This window comes from Rosa rugosa, chromosome 2 (genome assembly GCF_958449725.1).
Source record: "Rosa rugosa chromosome 2, drRosRugo1.1, whole genome shotgun sequence".
NCBI lineage: Eukaryota > Viridiplantae > Streptophyta > Magnoliopsida > Rosales > Rosaceae > Rosa > Rosa rugosa.
This window is the reverse complement of record NC_084821.1, coordinates 21,896,598-21,914,518: the sequence shown is the minus strand read 5'-3', so window position 1 is coordinate 21,914,518 and position 17,921 is coordinate 21,896,598. Positions and strand designations below refer to the sequence as shown.

The 17,921-nt window shown below is 40.4% G+C and overlaps 1 protein-coding gene across 1 annotated transcript; it reads right to left on the bottom strand.

The window, feature by feature from the left end:
• Positions 1-1,410: 1,410 nt before the first annotated feature.
• LOC133730547 (pentatricopeptide repeat-containing protein At2g02980, chloroplastic-like) lies at positions 1,411-12,568 on the bottom strand. The gene is made up of 3 exons (XM_062158118.1): positions 11,449-12,568; positions 1,637-1,693; positions 1,411-1,495 (listed from the first exon to the last, which is right to left on the bottom strand). Exons 1-3 carry the CDS (start codon positions 12,345-12,347, stop codon positions 1,411-1,413), a joined length of 1,041 nt encoding a protein of 346 aa, XP_062014102.1. The 5' UTR covers positions 12,348-12,568.
• Between the last annotated feature and the right edge of the window lie 5,353 nt (positions 12,569-17,921).

Sequence of the window (17,921 nt, the reverse complement as noted above, 5' to 3'; positions counted from 1 at the left end):
GTGGCCTTTTCAATTGTATAGTACTTAAAGTTTAAGCTACTGATTGTGGCTTTTTGCCACCTTTTCTGCATCATTGAAACCTAAGAAAAGAACCCAAGAAAAAAAACATTACGAAAACATTGGAGAATTACTAGTATTTGCTCATGAGGGGATGGGGTTGGGTATTAACCTTATTCATATTGAACCGTAGTAGAAAACATTAATGAGCTCAGAATCAATAGAAAGTATGGGAACATATCGTTTGCAAAACAACAGGGCCAGTTCCTAAAGCAAACCAATGAGCTCAGTATTAGGGCTGGGATCGGTTTTGTTTTTGGACATTTTTTGTTGGAACCGGAACCGGAACCGACAATATTTTTCCGGTTCGGTGTTGTTACTTTTTTTTGCCGGAACCGACTTGGAACCGGAACCGTTTAGTTCGGTTCGGTTACGGTTTCTGTACACACAACAAAACAGCAGCAAAGCTGCAAAGCTATCCAGCTTCCCAGCCACATCATGTTCTGCAAATTTCTCAGATTCTGCAAATTTCTCAGATTCTCCATCAAAGAACACAGCAAATCTAAAAACACCAAGTCTGCAAAGAGTCAAACACCCTTCGATGCTTATCTGAAAGAAATCATGCAAACCCAAACAGAATTAGAATTAGAAATCAAGCCAAAAGAAGCTCGAGATTGAGAGAGGAGATTGAAGAATTAGAGATCCAATCAGTGACCGAACTGCAACTTCAACCCTCAGATCCTCCTTCGACCTAGACCGAACTGCAGCTTGAACCTTGGAACCACTGCAGCTCGGACCTCAGACGCCGGACTGCCTATTGCCAAGGAGAACCACCGGCGACGCCATCGGATTTGAAGCAGAGAGTTGAAGAAGAAGTTGCCGCCCAGACCTCTTCCACATATAATCTGCAAGCTGCCGCACCTTTTGTCCACCCACCGACGAAACCAATCTGCTTTAATGTTTTCTTTGTAGAGAACGAAGAAAAGAAAGAAAGAAAAAGAATAGTTTTCTCAAAAAGAGGAGAAGAAAAGAAGAGATTAATAAACAATAGGTAGGTGAATATGTGGAGGGGACAAGACGCGAGAGGAGAGGGGAGAGAGAGAGTGTGTGAGTTTTTTAATAGATCATTTGGAGGGGACAAGACTGAGTGGAGCAGACAAAAAAGAAGGTCTTGAGTGGATAAAAGATAGAATATTGAGTGGTGGTCTGGTGCATATTAATGCATAGTTGCATACCTATTATTTGATATCTAGTAGTTCGGTTCCACACAAGTTTAAAAAATGAAATCCGGAACCGAACCGTTATTACCATATAAAGAACCGAACCGAAAAACATGCATGTTAATATTTTGAAGAACCGAACCGAATCAGATTTTTCGGTCCGGTTCGGTGCGGTTTAGCCGGTTTTTCGGTTTCAAATCCCAGCCCTACTCAGTATCATCCAGCTACAACAAACCCATGAAGAAACTAAAAGTGGGTCTTCAAAATTCCCAACCAGGCTGCATTAAAAGAAAGGGACCCATTTGAACAATTTCACCATAAAAACCCTAAAGAAAGTACTTTTGAATTCTTAACAGTCCCAAAACCCCTCAGTCTATTCTTTAATGAAAATAAAACAAAAAGGCCCGAAAATGCCATACCTTTGAGCTTTAAGAAGGGCATGTGCAGACACTACATTAAAGACCAAACTTTCTGCACTGAGTAATTAAACAAAACCCATAATCTCCGAGAACAACTGAGCCAAAAAAACTCCGATATATGTATCATAAATAATTTACAAAAAAAAATCCGATATAATTTTCCATTTTACCATTGGAAAATTGAGAATAGTAAAGACACCAACTATTTGTTTCCTCAGTTACTTAGTTGCTTGCAAGTTGCAATGCGTCCAGCAATAACTACAAGCATAATAGCTAACAGTCTAACAATTAGCAAAGTACCAAATAAAAGGAACAAACCTCTTGTATAATAGGATTTCCTGAAAGGCTCAGGTCAAGAATGCCACAAATCATAGAAGAATCAATGTTTTCTTGCTTGGGTGGATTGATGGTCGGGGCGGGCGTAGTTCGGGTCAGGTCGGTGTTGAGCCCAAAACGTTTCTGTACCGCCCAATTTGGTTGGGTCAAATCTCAAACCGCAACTCAATTATTTTTGAGATGGACCCACATGTTCGGTGGGCTCAAAAACCTTCCTCTTCGTTAGAGAATCCAACTTAACCTGGATCGCATCTTTCCATTTAGGCCAAATCTCTCTACGTTAGCATTCATTCATCAACGGAGCGTGGTTCGATATCATCTGACTCAACAAACTCATGCCCAACGAAATGCGCAACTACATCATCAATTATGATGGAGTTTCCATCCCACGTCTCATGTACACTAGTGTAATTTTCATAGAGCTCTACATTCTCAGGAATAGGTTCTGACGTTGAGGCGTCCCCCAACGATAACCATAACCCGGAAGATTCTCATGAGAAGGATTTTGAGTGTCGATGATCAAAGGATTGGAGTGTGCCAAAGTATCCTTCGAACCCACGGGCCTCTCACGCATCCTAGCTGGGGCCATGGCCTGTAACGCCAAAGTGCCACTCTCTATGGCATTGGCGCCATGCCTACCTCCGTGTAGGGTGGCGCTACGTCCTCTTGTAGAGACGTCCATCCTTGCAGCATATTTGTGTGATCTCGTCACTTTAACGGGGATCGAGATGAGACATAGTGGGGACAGGCCACGACAATTCCTGTCGTTCCTGCTGAACATTCATGTTCTTATCTCCCCCTAACGATGGGAAGACTGTCTCATCAAAGTGACAACCCGCAAATCTAGCGGTAAGGAGATCGCCTAGCAAGGGCATTAAGTGGCGGACGATTGTTGGAATCTCAAATCCAACTGAGTTGCCCATTCATATGTAAGGACCCATTATAGAGCGCTGTGGCGGAGCAATTGGCACATAAATAGCTCACTCAAATGTGCGTAAGTACGATATTTGTACCCAATCACTACCCGTAACGCAGAGGTAGATTGAGTGGCAGTGGGTCGTAGACGAATTAGCATAGCTGCATGCGATATTGCATCACCCCAAGCGGATATAAGGAAATTAGTGTGCATTACCAATGTCCGGACTACCATCATAGTCATTTCCGCGAGACCAATTGGGTGTGTTCATGGGAATATGATGTCCAACATCAGTCCCAATGCAATAACCATTGAAGGTCTTCGATGTAAACTCACTAGCATAGTCAAATCCAATTGACTGAATAGGATGATTCGGGGAGTGAGCCCATTGTCATATGATATGTGCTAGAAGTGTAGCATAAGCAGCATTTACAGGTGGACAATGGTACAACACGTGACCAGTGTGTTTGCGTGTCAACCAATATCATGAGATATTTAAACGTCCGCAAGTTGGTTGGATTAGTCCATAGAATCCCTATGGATTCTATGTAAGAACATAATGAGTATTTTTATATCATTTGCATAGGACGGTCTCAGTCCTAATTTTCCTAAGGAACGGGCTTTGTAAAACGAGCAAGAGGCTTTAGAAGCAACCAACGAGGATTTTGGTTGGGCCTGAGCGTCTGAAACGCTATTTGAAGCAAGTTGGTGATTGCAGCATCACCTGGGGCGCCATCACCATGATGGACGCCATCCATGGTGTCATGGATAGGGACTGTGCCAGCCCTAGGCTGGTGGTGGACGACGGCGGTCACACTTAGTCCAAGAATCAACCTTTGATTCATGCTTCATTTCGCTCGAGAGAATGGATGTCCGTGTGAAGTCTTTTGTAGACGGATCATCATATCATGACTAGGATGATCTATCCTGTCGTGACAAAGCCAATATGTGTCTAAATCCAAGAGATCTTCTCTCATAACTTTTATTGGATTTAATAGCTCGAATAGTGACATAGAGTCCACTAGAGAGACACATAAACTTCTCTAAGATGCGCCTTTGTTCGCAATCATTAGAGGTATTGCAAAGGAACTCATTTCCGTTCTCTACATGCATTTTCGCATGGAATCTGTTGGCTATTCGTAGGGTACGATTTGCCCTAGGAGCGTAGAGAGTTTCTGTGACAGTAATCAAGGTGCCATTTGGCAGGGGGAACTTGGGCTATTCCATGTCCTTGAATTAATACTGACGACCCAGTCATTGTAGTCACAAAGTAATATGCTCAGAATCAAAATGGAGTCATAATGAAAAGAACTCAAAATTTTATTCATGAGCCAACGGAGTTACATCATTGTCTCTTTGACCAAAGAAAATCTAATCCCAAATGCTAGCTAATGCAAAACAATGGTAGTCGTCTAACTTCTTTAGGTAATTCCAAAATAAATGTGACTAGGTGAGTAGAGAGATGTCGGTGGAGCAAGGCTCGCTTAAGTACCACTAATCTCATAACCTTCCTAGACATCACACTTACTTTGGGTGAGCCTACTTTGAAGAAAAACTAAACCATTGGCATTTACTACAAAAATATATGGCAATTGCCTATTACATCTCTTGGAAAAATAAAGACTTAAACAGAATTGGCGATCTATTGATCCCAGCCAGATTTGTAGTCTTCAACCCTGTACTCTAAATCATCTTCTTGATCTTCTTGTTCCACATCGTGAGCTTCTCTTGCTTCACAATATGCTTTGTAGGCGGTGACAATTTCTTCACGAGCTCTACAAATGTGTGTCCAATGATCGGATACTCCACATCGAGAACATACATCTCTTTGCTCAGACTCTATTGATTGAGGAGCTTTGAAAGCGTCATTTAGATGGCTCTTAGTGTTGGTGGCGCCACCAACATGGCCAGAGGAGTTGCCTCCCTCTCTCTTTCCACGTTTACCTCTTCGGTTCCGTGTTCGCCTATTTTGGCGGTTACCTTCCCAAGTAGAGCGATTATATGGACCAGAACGTCCAGAAGTATCCCTAAGATTAGGGTTTCGCTCTTGGTGCCCTCTCTTAGGGGCGCGACTATAATTGGATTCCAGAATATGCTATGTTTCCACTTATCTCAAATTATAGTTTTTCACAAGGATGTTGTCATGCTTTTCAGCGACATTCATAGCTCCAATGATCTCATGAAACCTTGTGATACGTCCTGCAGTAACATTGATTCGATGGTTCTTAGAAACCATCAATGAAGAGATGGGGAAGGTAGAGAGAATCTTCTCAATCAACATCGCATCTGTGATCTCTTTACCACAGAATTCCATTAAGGATTTTATGCGAAGTGCTTCCGAGTTGTAGTCAAGAACTGACTTGAAATCACATAAGCGGAGGCTATGCCATCGCACTTCTAGGTCAGGAAGTAGGGAGTCACGGACGGTGCCAAATCTTTTTTCGAGTGAGACCCACAGCCTTCTGGAGTCTTCTTCATTCATACACTCGTACTGGAGCGAATCATCCATATGACAAGTCATTAGGATGATGGCTTGCGCCTTATTTGCCTCTAAGGCTGCTCTATTTGCTTCCAAAGTTTGAGCTTGCTCAACAGTTAGCATGTCCTGGCTGGGCTCGAGAATCATAGGGGTTGACTGATGACGTGGCAGTGGGGTTCAGTGCTGACGTGGCACGTGCTGCTGACTGTGCTACTGACGCGGCTTGGGCTCGGCTAGGGCTGCCTCCTCCCTTTTTTTTTTTTTCTTTTCTTCTCTTTTCTGCCTGTTTTCTGCAGAAGGTTTAGTCGGCCGGTTCACCCACTTTTAGGTCGGTTTTTGTGCTTTTTCTTCCGGTTCCTGAATCTTCAGATTGAGAGGTGTCGGCTGAAAAAATTTGGTTGAAATTGGATGCCCGGAAGATGCTGAACCGGTGGAATATTTGCTGCAGGTTGTATGGAGCTTCCGGTGGCCGGTTCGGTAGGTTTCCGGCTGGTTCTTCGGGTGGCACCGCCGGTTCTGGACTCCTGGGATCAAGTGCTTCAAGGTGTGAGGTGGAGGCAGAAAAGGCTTCAAGGTTTTGTATTCGGATTCAAGGTTTTTAGCTTCTTGAATCAAGATTTGGCTATTTGTTTCAGGGTTAGGACTTCGTGCTGATAACGTGTTTTAGGAAAACGATATTTGAGAGAGAATTGATGTGTGTTCTCATTGATAATATGGGCCTCTTTATATAGAGGATTACAATGCATTGAATCTGAATCATACAAGGAAAGGTAATCATACATTGAATAAGAATATCTAGATCCTTCTAATTAAATCCTATTACCACTAGATCAAGTAACCTAGAGTTTGGGCCAGACACACAAATAAGGAATTACTTGAACACACTTTTCTTTTTTATTTTCTGAAAAAATAATAATAATAACTTGCACATGCAGAGCATGTGTGAGGAAATGCTAGTATATACATATATATATATATATATACACACACACACACACACAGTGACACAGGCCCTTCTAGTGAGAGATTCTTTTTTTATGACCAGATTGATTTTAGGCCTAAAGTTCAGAGGGGGGGGGGGGGGGGGGGGTAAATTGAATTTCCTATTATAAAATACAATTATTTTCATTTTTGATATATCTTAGCAAACCCTAATTCACCGATGCCTATGAGTTTCTTGTAAAACCTTATTTGCAGGTATCTGACAAAATTTGACATCTCCACCATCCTCTACGAATCTTAAAGCTTGATGAAACAACATATAACAGATTTTTGTTTGTTTTAATCAAAATCTATACCAACCGAGTGGCAAAAAATAAATTCATGCTCGGCCTTTTGAGAACTCAGATCTGTCAAATTCAATTGATGGAAGTATTTGTTTTGGCTGTTGATGGGGGGGGGGGGGTAAATTGAATTTTTTTTCCTATTATAAAATACAATTATTTTCATTTTTGATATATCTTAGAGAACCCTAATTCACCGATGCCTATGAGTTTCTTCTAAAACCTTATTTGCAGGTATCTGACAAAATTTGACATCTCCACCATCCTCTACAAATCTTAAAACTTGATGAAACAACATATAACAAATTTTGTTTGTTTTAATCAAAATCTATACAACCCGAGTGGCAAAAAATAAATTCATGCTCGGTCTTTTGAGAACTTAGATCTGTCAAATTCAATTGATGGAAGTATTTGCTTTGGCTGTTGATTAATTCTGAAGAAAAAAAAAATTCCTTCTACTTGGAACCAACTTTTTTAAGTTCTCAAATCCAATTGATGGAAGTATTTGCTTTGGCTGTTGACTAATTCTAAAAAAAATTCCTTCTATTTGGAACCAACTTTTTAGAATCCCACCGATCACTTTAATCATAGAATCAAAACCAATTTCTCTTCAAAACAAAAAAGTATCAAAATCAATTACAGATTGTTGTTGTAGCATCAAATGAATTGACATATGAAACTGATCATGATTTCACATCAGCAATTGAAGCACCAAATGAATGATTCGTTCTGAAAAAGTTTAATAATTTATCTTGAATTTATTTTCTATTTATTACTGTAGATACCTACTAGCACCACTAGTTTGCTATCTCACCAAGCATAAGTAACACCCTCTTTGGGACACCCACAAGCCATGGTGAGGCCCAACCACTACTTGCATCTTGTAGCCCTATGTTCAAGCTACGCTACGGTATCCGGAAGTGACAAAACCGTCGCCGGGAAGCCACCTTCCCGGCCTTGCAAAGTTGCCTTCACAAACATGCTTTCTAGACTAGAATAGTGATTTTAGTCATCCCACATCTAAGAAAATGTAAAGGAGAAGCATTCCTTCACCTATAAGAGGAATGCCTCCTCCCACAACTCAAATCACTCCATTACACACTTTGTAATCCAAACACATATAGTGCAACATTCAAGTGGACGTAGTTTCCCGCTAAGGCGGGAGAAGAACCACTATACTTCGCTTGTGTCGTTCTCTCTCTCTCTCTCTCACTCTCTTAAGCTAACTAGAGACCCCCACGGACTCTAACGTTAACATTGGCGCTAGAAGCACTCGACCTTCCTTGCCTTGTATTCTCAATCAAGCCTTACATCCGCCACTACCACTACCCATCTTAGCGATAAAACAAAAGGCAAAATTTTGCATCAAGTGCAACTTAGGCTCTTTGCTTAATTCCAAGTCAAGATGAGGTCCTCCGCCAACTGACCGAAAAAAGTCAACGCTGGCCTTACTGACCCAAAAGTAGTCAACGCCAGCTCAAGTGGTCAACGCTACACTACCAAAAAAAAAAATCCGTGCTGATTCACTCTGGACACCCAGAAAGCTTCGCTGGGCACCCATGGCCATTCGTCGATCATCAGCACCAGCGGGACACCACTGCTAGCTATGCCCAGCGGTCAGCAACCTCTGCTCCGCTCCGCCAACCTGCAGTCACCTCTAGGCAACCTCCATTGCACGACCCAATCATCAGCGACAAATTTCCTCCGCTAGGCTCCAGCATCGCAAAACCTCCGCCAAGAACCCATGTTCTTCAAAGCACCGCCGGCCAAATGCTCCGCTCAGCTAGCCTCCCTCCGCTGAGCTTCTCCGCCGGCAAGAGCTCTGCCAATCACCTCCGCCGGCAAAAGCTCCGCTGAGCCACACTTCCGCGGAGTAGCACCTCAGCTGACCAAGCCGCCGCTAGCCCGACTTCGCCGGACTACCTCCGTTGAGTCACACTTCCGCTCGCCACACTTCCCCCGCTACCACAGCTCCGTTGTCCATCCAACAGTGAGTTCGTGGCACCACTAACCGCCGTTGTCGACAAAACTCGACGACGCTCCCAGCCACGATAGCGTCAGCAGTTGCAGTTGCTCTCCCAGCAACCCAACAGCAGAAATCGCTCCGCTGGCTGTCGACATCCGTGGCCACCGCTAGCAAACAAGGCCTCCGCCGACCTCCAAGTGCTATCTCCGCCGAGCTCAAAGTCACGACCATCTCCGCTGAGCTCTGGGTCTCCGTCGAACTCCGAGTCCACTGCTCCGCCACAGTACTCCGCTGGCCCAAACCTCCAACCACCTAGCTGCCTCTGTGAAAACGCACCCAAAAGCAGATCCTTCAGGCGCTGGTTTTCAGCCACGCTTCGAACTCCGACGGCAGTCAAATATACCAATTCACGAGCTAAGTCCGACCTTTACTCCTTATTTATACAAGTACCACGTGGCCATGCTTGCACCACATAGCCAGGATGATTTATCAAACCAAAGCATGATGAAATTGTGAAGGCCCACTTATTTATGATGTAGAGACGCAGCACATGCTATCTACCTCTCCTATGAGCCTCTGGGCACATGCAGGGATGCAACCATATTTTAATTAAGTGTTCAAATTGCTAGATGCTACCATCTGACCATAGCACGTGCCATGCCTTAATTAAATATTGGAATCGGTACATTCATTGCGAACACATACACACATAGCCACATGCTTTCATTATAATACTTAATTACTCAAGTATGACCATATAGTCAGACACAAAGCACTGATGCTTCTCTTCTTTCGGAAACCAACTTAATTGAATAGCTATTGCGTATAGCACACATATGTCAATATATAGAGAGCTTCGCTCACCTACGTACCTTATAGGCAATTGACAGGGCGTCATGCCATCACCTGTGACCACACACGTATACTACATATTCATGTCGTGCACTTTAGGCAGAGTCATTTAGAATCCAACTATCTAAACATGCCGCTTATTCTTCCAGTAAGAATAACTCAGGAGCCTCATGAATGCTTGTGTCCCATGATTAGATGACCTATCCAAATCCACTTGCCAATATTTGACATTCGTGGTACATATATATCCACCTAAAATGCTGAGCTCATGCCCATGACATGCATGCACATTTGTTATGTCAATTAGCAAACGAATTATATATGGTGAATACATCGAAATTTCTTCTCTATATTACATGGCCATATTAAATCTCACATTAGCGGCACACAATCAAATATGTCATTTGTTGCCAACTACAATTTTGCTTAAAATTTCATCGAAGTACATATGCAAATTATTTATGTTGATTTTACAAATCTACATATTAATCATCTATTTTGTTTCAAGGAAATTCAATTATTTCTATGGAGCATTCAACCGCAACTACAAGTTGATGGACATTATCGGAGTACTTTATCCGCCACAAGCAATGGACCGTCATGCTCGGCCAACTCCGCTAACCTCCAAATCGGCATAAGATAAGTAACTATGTCTTATCTCTTACGCTCTTGCAATTAGAGCCTTTGCCATGACTATACATGTCTCCATGACCCTTAAACATGCCTACAAAATGTTATTAGCAACTTTACTATAAGTATATGATACACACATACATGCTTAAATGCACTTTCATGTGACATGCATCTAGAAGCTTGTGACACTTACGACTTAATTAAACATGCTCGGATAAACGACTTGCTCGGGTTACGACTCGCTTGGGTATCGAGTATGGCCACGACTTGCGCTTGGGCCACGCCTCACATGCTCGCACAGCGCCTACACACTCAACTACACCCAACTTGCTCGATCATGTCCAACATGTTTTACTTAAGCCCCAAGTTCACAAATGCTTCATACGATGTCACCGGGACTACTCCCACAATTTTATATGGACACCCATTACACTTGCCACTATCTATTGTGCGTGTTATATGACCATAAGATCCACATATACAACTACCAATATTTTACATGTTCGTACACATTAATGGAATATTGAATTCTTCTACCATTTGTTGTTCGTTACAAATCAAATTCTTTTCGCATTCCATTAATACGAACGGTAACCAATACAACAAAGCATTCTACATATGCGCGTTTTTGTCTCATTGTGCAGGATCAAACGAGTCCCTTCTTGCTTACGGAGTTCGGGGACTTGTAGGGGCTCCGTGCTGCCCGGTCACTTATGCTTGATGACTTCACGCTTATAACTCCCCAACCAAGAAGCTCCTCTTGCTTGCAGACTTCGGGGACTTGTAGATACCTACTAGCATGACTAGTTTGCTATCTCACCAAGCATCAGTAACACCCTCTTTGAGACACCCACAAGCCATGGTGAGGCCCAACCGCTACTTGCATCATGTAGCCCTATGTTCAAGCTACGCTACGGTATCCGGAAGTGACAAAACCGTTGCCGGAAAGCCACCTTCCCGCCCTTGCAAAGTTGCCTTCACAAACATGCTTTCTAGACTAGAATAGTGATTTTAGTCATCCCACATCTAAGAAAATGTAAAGGAGAAGCATTCCTTCACCTATAAAAGGAATGCCTCCTCCCACAACTCAAATCACTCCATTACACACTTTGTAATCCCAAACACATATAGTGCAACATTCAAGTGGACGTAGTTTCCCGCTAAGGCGGGAGACGAACCACTATACTTCACTTGTGTCGTTCTCTCTCTCTCTCTCACTCTCTTAAGCTAACTAGAGACCCCGCGGACTCTAACGTTAACAATTACTTTGATTTATTTTTATTACAAAAGATAAAATAAAAAAATAAAAAATCCACTAAGCAAAAACTCCATGTAATATTTTGGTACAATTTTTTGGAATACGCCACAATCATTGCAGACCAAGCCTGTGTATCTTTCACACTCATGTTCTCAAACACAGACACTGCATCCTCCAGGCTCCCACACTTTGAATACATATCTATTAATGCAGTGTTCACTTTAACATATCTATCAAACCTATTCTTCTTAAAATACTCATGTATCCACTTCCCCAAGTCCAAAGCACCTAACAAAGCACACGACGAAAGAGCACTAAGCATAGTAACATCGGTTGGCTTAAGACCACTTGCTTGCAACTCTCGAAACAATGCCAATGCCTCATTAGGCCGATTGTTTCTAGCATACCCTGTGATCATAGCATTATGCACAACAACACAAGAGTCCGGTATCTTATCAAATACCCGTCGAGCTGCATCCACATCACTGCACTCAGTGTACATATTTATAAGAGCAGGACACAGGAATATGCTAAGTTGCATTCCATATTTGATAACATAGCAATGCAACTGCTTCCCTTCTTCTAAGGCTTTAGAGCCGGCGCAAGCCTTGAGAAGAGCCGGGAATGTGAAGTCATCTGGGAAGAGACCTGAGGATAGAACCTGGGAAAAGAGTGAAATGGCGCGAAATGGGGTATCGAAGCGTGAGTAACCACGTGCCATGGTGTTGAAGACGACAATGTCCGGGTGGGGAATTTGGTGGAACAGGTGGTGGGCATAGTCCATGGAGTGTCTAGTTGGGTTGATTGTGCAGGAGTTGATGAGCTTGGCGAGGACAGAGAAGTCATATTGGAGATGGGTTTTGATGGACAAGGCGTGGATTTGCTGGAGTTCTGTGAGAGAGGTGCATTTAGGGATGAGAGAGATTGGGGAGTGAGTGTGAGCTTTTGGGTGAGAGACTGGGGTTATCTGGACAGCCAGTGATGCCATAGCTGTTTTTTGAGTGGTGCTGAGTTTATACAAGCAATTTCTGTCTTATGCTTGCTGCTTATCCATTCAGTGGCTCTTTCAGTTTCAGCAAGTCATGGAAGAAAGTTGACACTCTCAAATTGGAAGGGCCAAAATGCTATTTGCCTCATATCTTCAACAGTCTTTTTCTATTACTTAATTCATGTTCAATTTTACATCCACCATACATGCATAACTTTCGATTTTCCATCCTCCAGCAAAATATCTAACTCCTATACTGCTAAATATTTAGATCGATGAAAAACCTTGAAAGCATAGTTGAGGAAAAGAAATACAGCAACCCATGCAACAGTAGATGAAAGTTTAGTTAGTTTGGTGATGCCGGTATTTCAACAATCCACATGCAAATTACCATTTGCTCTAACTGATGAGGCCATGGCCATGCTGTGGCAGTCTAGGAACTGGTGTAGGCCATGGGAGCACAGATCGGAATATCTTCAAAGACACATCACGGAGACTATTTTCATCACGGTAACTCTTTACATCCATCTCTGTCAACCAGCCTGTACGAATGTTGCCCTTGAGAATGGCTCCGCCCATACGTACATAAAAGACATCCAAATTAGTTGGTTTGAAACCGAAGACATCCGCATCACTTGGCTCCAAACCAGTATCTGAAATATCCATCAGAAAAATTTCTAGGTCCAGATAAATTTTCTTGTGTTTCTGACCCAATTTTCCATGTCCATCAACAGCCATTTGGTTTAGTTCTTCTTCTGTCAACTTCCAAATACATAGCTTAAAGATTGGAGGCTCTGGATCATAGTCGTAATCGTAAAACAGCAGACAACCTTCGTACACACCTAAGCAAACTGGTGTATACTTGTCCACAACGGTCCAAATTACATGAAATTGATAGCCATGATTTTCAGCACCATTAGTGAATGGTCCCAGCACCAGTATCCCATTATCAGCATTCCAATACAACATTCCATTGCCGGCAAAGCCACAATCACTGATGTGCGAAGACGGACAACCTTTTGCACATGGTACAATTGATTCTCTCCACTCACCAATCTCACTAGAGAAGACCTGAATCTTAAATTTGAAGCGAGTCCTGCGAGGTTTGTCAGGACAAAGTATTCTCACAACCTTGAACCTGAACTCAGCATTAATTTTAATTACTTTCCTTTGGTTTTGCTGATCAATGCCACTTCTGTCTTCCTTATAGTAGTAGGGCTCACAGATGAATCCCACAGGCTGACTACTGTGGTACCGAGGGACAGGAGGAAGAGTGACCAGTTGCATGGTGCGCGGATTGCAGATGAAGTAATTGAGGTAATCAGAACGAAATGAACAGCACAGAACTACGTCATTCCATGTTGCTAGCACTAGTGGATTACTTTTCAAACTGAACAAACTCCTTAGTTTCTCAACCACCTCAGCAGTGAAGAGTTCAAGCTCGAAATTGCTGTTTACTATATATATGGGAGTACTACGAGTTACAATTGGGGGTATCTGATCCAATTGGAGCCACAGAAAGCGACCAATCAAATAAGGATCAGACAAAAGATTGCACCAACGTTTCGAAACACACTTGCATTGAACAACATATTTGCAACTCGGCAAACGACAAAGGATTGAGATCATCAATGCATGCTAGTACTGAAAATCTTTGATTCTGTTCGTTTTGACTTAACAACAGGATCACAACAAGACACTGGCATCCTACTATCAACACTGTCCATAGCAACAACAGTAACAATGTCCAGTCCAAATCCAAAGTACAAAAGCTACAGAAAAACCAAACATAAAACATAGAAATGTAAATCCAGTGTGTAAACACGAAATTCAGAAGTAAAATTAGAGCCAAATCATAACCGCAAAATGAATGTAGATTCATTGAACAACTTACCCGATCCTCTGTGAACTGATCAATCCGTAATTGTGGAGAAGCACACTGAAAGAGTGTGGATCCTTAAAATCCCAACCATGATCGTATAAGCGCCGATCAGCTCTCTCCTACTCTGATATTTTAACCTCAGGGCCCCAGGTCCCTTAAAACCCTTTAACCATTTCAATAACGGTTTAACCCTTTCAATAACTATAGAAATATTGATTTTTTTTTTAATTATATTGTATTGACATTTGAGCGGTACTCAAAATATTTCGAAACTGTTATAAACTAGAGAATTAGAGAGAGATAGAATAGAGAAACAGAATATAGGAGGAGGTAGAAGTGTGTATTTCATTCTCATTAGACCCCTTTATATAGGAGTAATGTTTACATCATAAGGACATAACTAATGAGTATTTACAGTGGACAGCCACATATATATAATATTTATAACACTCTCCCTTGGATGTTCACCACTAAATGATATGGTGTTGGACGCGCTTAATGTTGCCTCGTCAAAAACCTTGCCAGGTAACAAAAACCCAGTGGGACAAAAACAACCCTGGTCGAAGGAGAAAAAGAGTACAACGCGCATATGTCCTAGGTAGCATATTTTGAATGCTCCCCCTGATGAGAATCTCCCCCTGATTTTTGCAAGCTTCAATCATGTATGTAATAAAATACATGCACCATGTATATTAGATATGGTCTGTCGATTACATAGGTGAGACTATGTGTGCTTTGCATAAAAGGGGACTCATCATGAATTGCAATTCCTGCGAAGGTTAGGGTAATACCAATAAAACTATGATGTTCTTTAATGAATCTTACCGGACATGATAAGAGTAGAACCAATTTCATATGCTCAAATTATAAATAAAGATATTAGCAAAGAATAACAATATAAAGGAACAACAATTGACACATTTACCTTTATCCAAGCATTGAAATTTAAGTATGGCATACTTAGCCATAAATATCAATTAGTGTAATTGATAATTTCATATAGGCTCAATATGAGCTCTAGATAAATTCATAACTTTGTGGAAGTTAGAATATGTTGCAACATTATGAGTATGATTCGAATTCGATTTCTTAGTCTTGTCATAGTACTCATTGTGGCAATAAGTTACTTTGACCATAATTGAATGAGTATGTATGAGCTTTAGACTTTTGATTCCATGAGTGAGCTTTAAGCTCATTCATTCATGGACTTGCCTTTGGCAATATGAATCGGTCAAGGATTTGATAATGACACATAGGATTTGAGGATTTGCTTTTAGCAATTTTCCTTTAAGATCTTCATATTAGCCAAGACAACATGCCATAAGTCTCTCGTCAATATAACACTGTACTTATAGAAAAGTTGTCGCTTGGAGAAGAATGCCCATGTCTCTATAAAGAGAATTGTGTCATAGTGATTTCAATTCACTTTAGTACACCCTTTGTTATTTTTAGGGTAGATAAAGTCCAAGTATATCATCACGTTTACAATATTTAAAATCATTGGAATTGCCTCTTTCCAATTTGGCCAATAGTATGATTTGTCGACACAATGAAACGTGGTAGTATACAACCCTTGATGATATTTAGTAGCTACAACAGATGAGATATCATCAATTAGAGATCTGTCACACATTCAAAATATATGCATGCATTAGCTATAATAAGCTTTGTTGATATCAGGTACCCTTGCCTCTTTTAGGGCATTTGTTGTCTCTCAAGGACAAATTAATTAAAGAATGTGGATCTTTGTATAACCTCATGAAGAGCGTTATAGGGCTTGTATAATCTTCCCTTATAGGGAGATTAAAACATTGGACTTGGTGGATATATCCCACATAATGCACGCCGTTACAATAGTGTTTCCTCCCCCTAACGGCGGGAAGACCATCTAGTTTGACCATTCGCAAAATATGCGTGCAAAAAAATTTGGATTGGAAATCCATTGGTGGGTGGCGAGCCCAAACCAATTTTTAGGTCAAAAACTTGTCTTTAATAAGTGTCACTTTCTCAATTTCTCATAATTGATTGAGACTTTTTCTTAAGATAATAATAAGACATGGTGGATAAATATCACACACCAATTCATATCGTTTTTCATAATATTTCTCCCCCTAATGACGGGAGAATTGTCTTATTAAAGTGACAACTCGCAGATATGCGATAAATTATAATATCCTCGTTAGGAAAGTTTGCAATTATTGTTGTATTATACAACAATGTAAAGTATGTAGATAAGTCTACATGACATAGTAGATAAAATAATGACACATTGGTCACGCCAAAATAATTTTATTTGGCTCAATGAAATTTTTAATTCATGATATAGTATACAGTAGTATACTTATAGTTGATTAATACAACATAAAGTCGGTGGAAATTTCATCACCGATATATGCAGTGGTATTCCATATATGTAACATAATATGAGCTCAGTTGGAGTCGGCCATCAATCAAGATCTGCAGCTCTTGAGATGATTATTACCTTAGCTTTTTGAAGCATCAATTGTGAAAAATTATCAACAATTGCAATGGATCATGTCCATAGTTGCATTATATGCGTGCAAGAGAACTATGTTTGTCATTATATTTATCATGAACATTCATGGTTCAAAATGAATTTATTAATGAACACGTGGTTCATATTATTGTTTGACACTGAAAACAAATGTCAAAATTATATACTCAAATTTGAGTCTGGGACAGTAGTCCATATGAGTATAAGCATGTCCTCCAATAAATAATAGATTTAGGGATCATAGCCCTCATACTCAAAACATTTGGTTTGAGTCTTCACAATTAGAAGCATGTTCTAAGAGTGGAGTGAACAGAGGTTCACATGTACTCATAAAGAGAAGGGACAAAGGTCCTGACATAATTGGAGATCAAGAAACAAGATGTTTCGATCTATTTGATTGTATAACAATCAGTGGAGGAATTTTAAGTCATCTTGTAATTGAAACAAGAAACATGAGTGACAATTTTATATCAAATTATCAGATAAGATGATCAAATTGAAGTCGTCAAACTCATGAAAAATACATACCTCGATTCTGTAGGAAATATAATTAATATTTTTGATACCAATATGTGAGTACCATATGTCAAAATAGAGGCAGATTCATTTAGAGTCAGTAATTGAAATATGCATTAATATAACATTATAAAAAATAATCAATAAAACTGTTGTAGTCTAGTTGGTTAAAATATTTGGTTCGCACCCAAAGGATAGGGGTTCAAGTCCTGGCAATGGAATGTATTTTGTTTTTTTTTTCACAAAAGAACATAATCATATGAGGTACATGTGACAAAAATAATCATAAGTAACAAATGTTCATTATGATAAATAATGGTAATAGAATGAGTTACTTATAACAATAATTACAAGATAATGGCAATTAAAAATATTATCATGATAATTGTAACTCTTGCAACAAATTCTCATGACAAATTCAGTTATGAAAGAATTGTAATAAAGGTAATTTAAACATAATAAATATGATTAAACAGATAATGATAATGAAACATAATTACGTTTAATCAGTGCCAAAACATAGGCTTAAAATGACTAAACAAAATAAATAGAGACAAAAAAAACGCCTAAACATAGGCTTAAAATTTATCGGTATCAAGAAGATCATGTAATCAATATGTTTTCCATTGTCCACAAAAAATCAGGACTTTGAGCTTGTTAT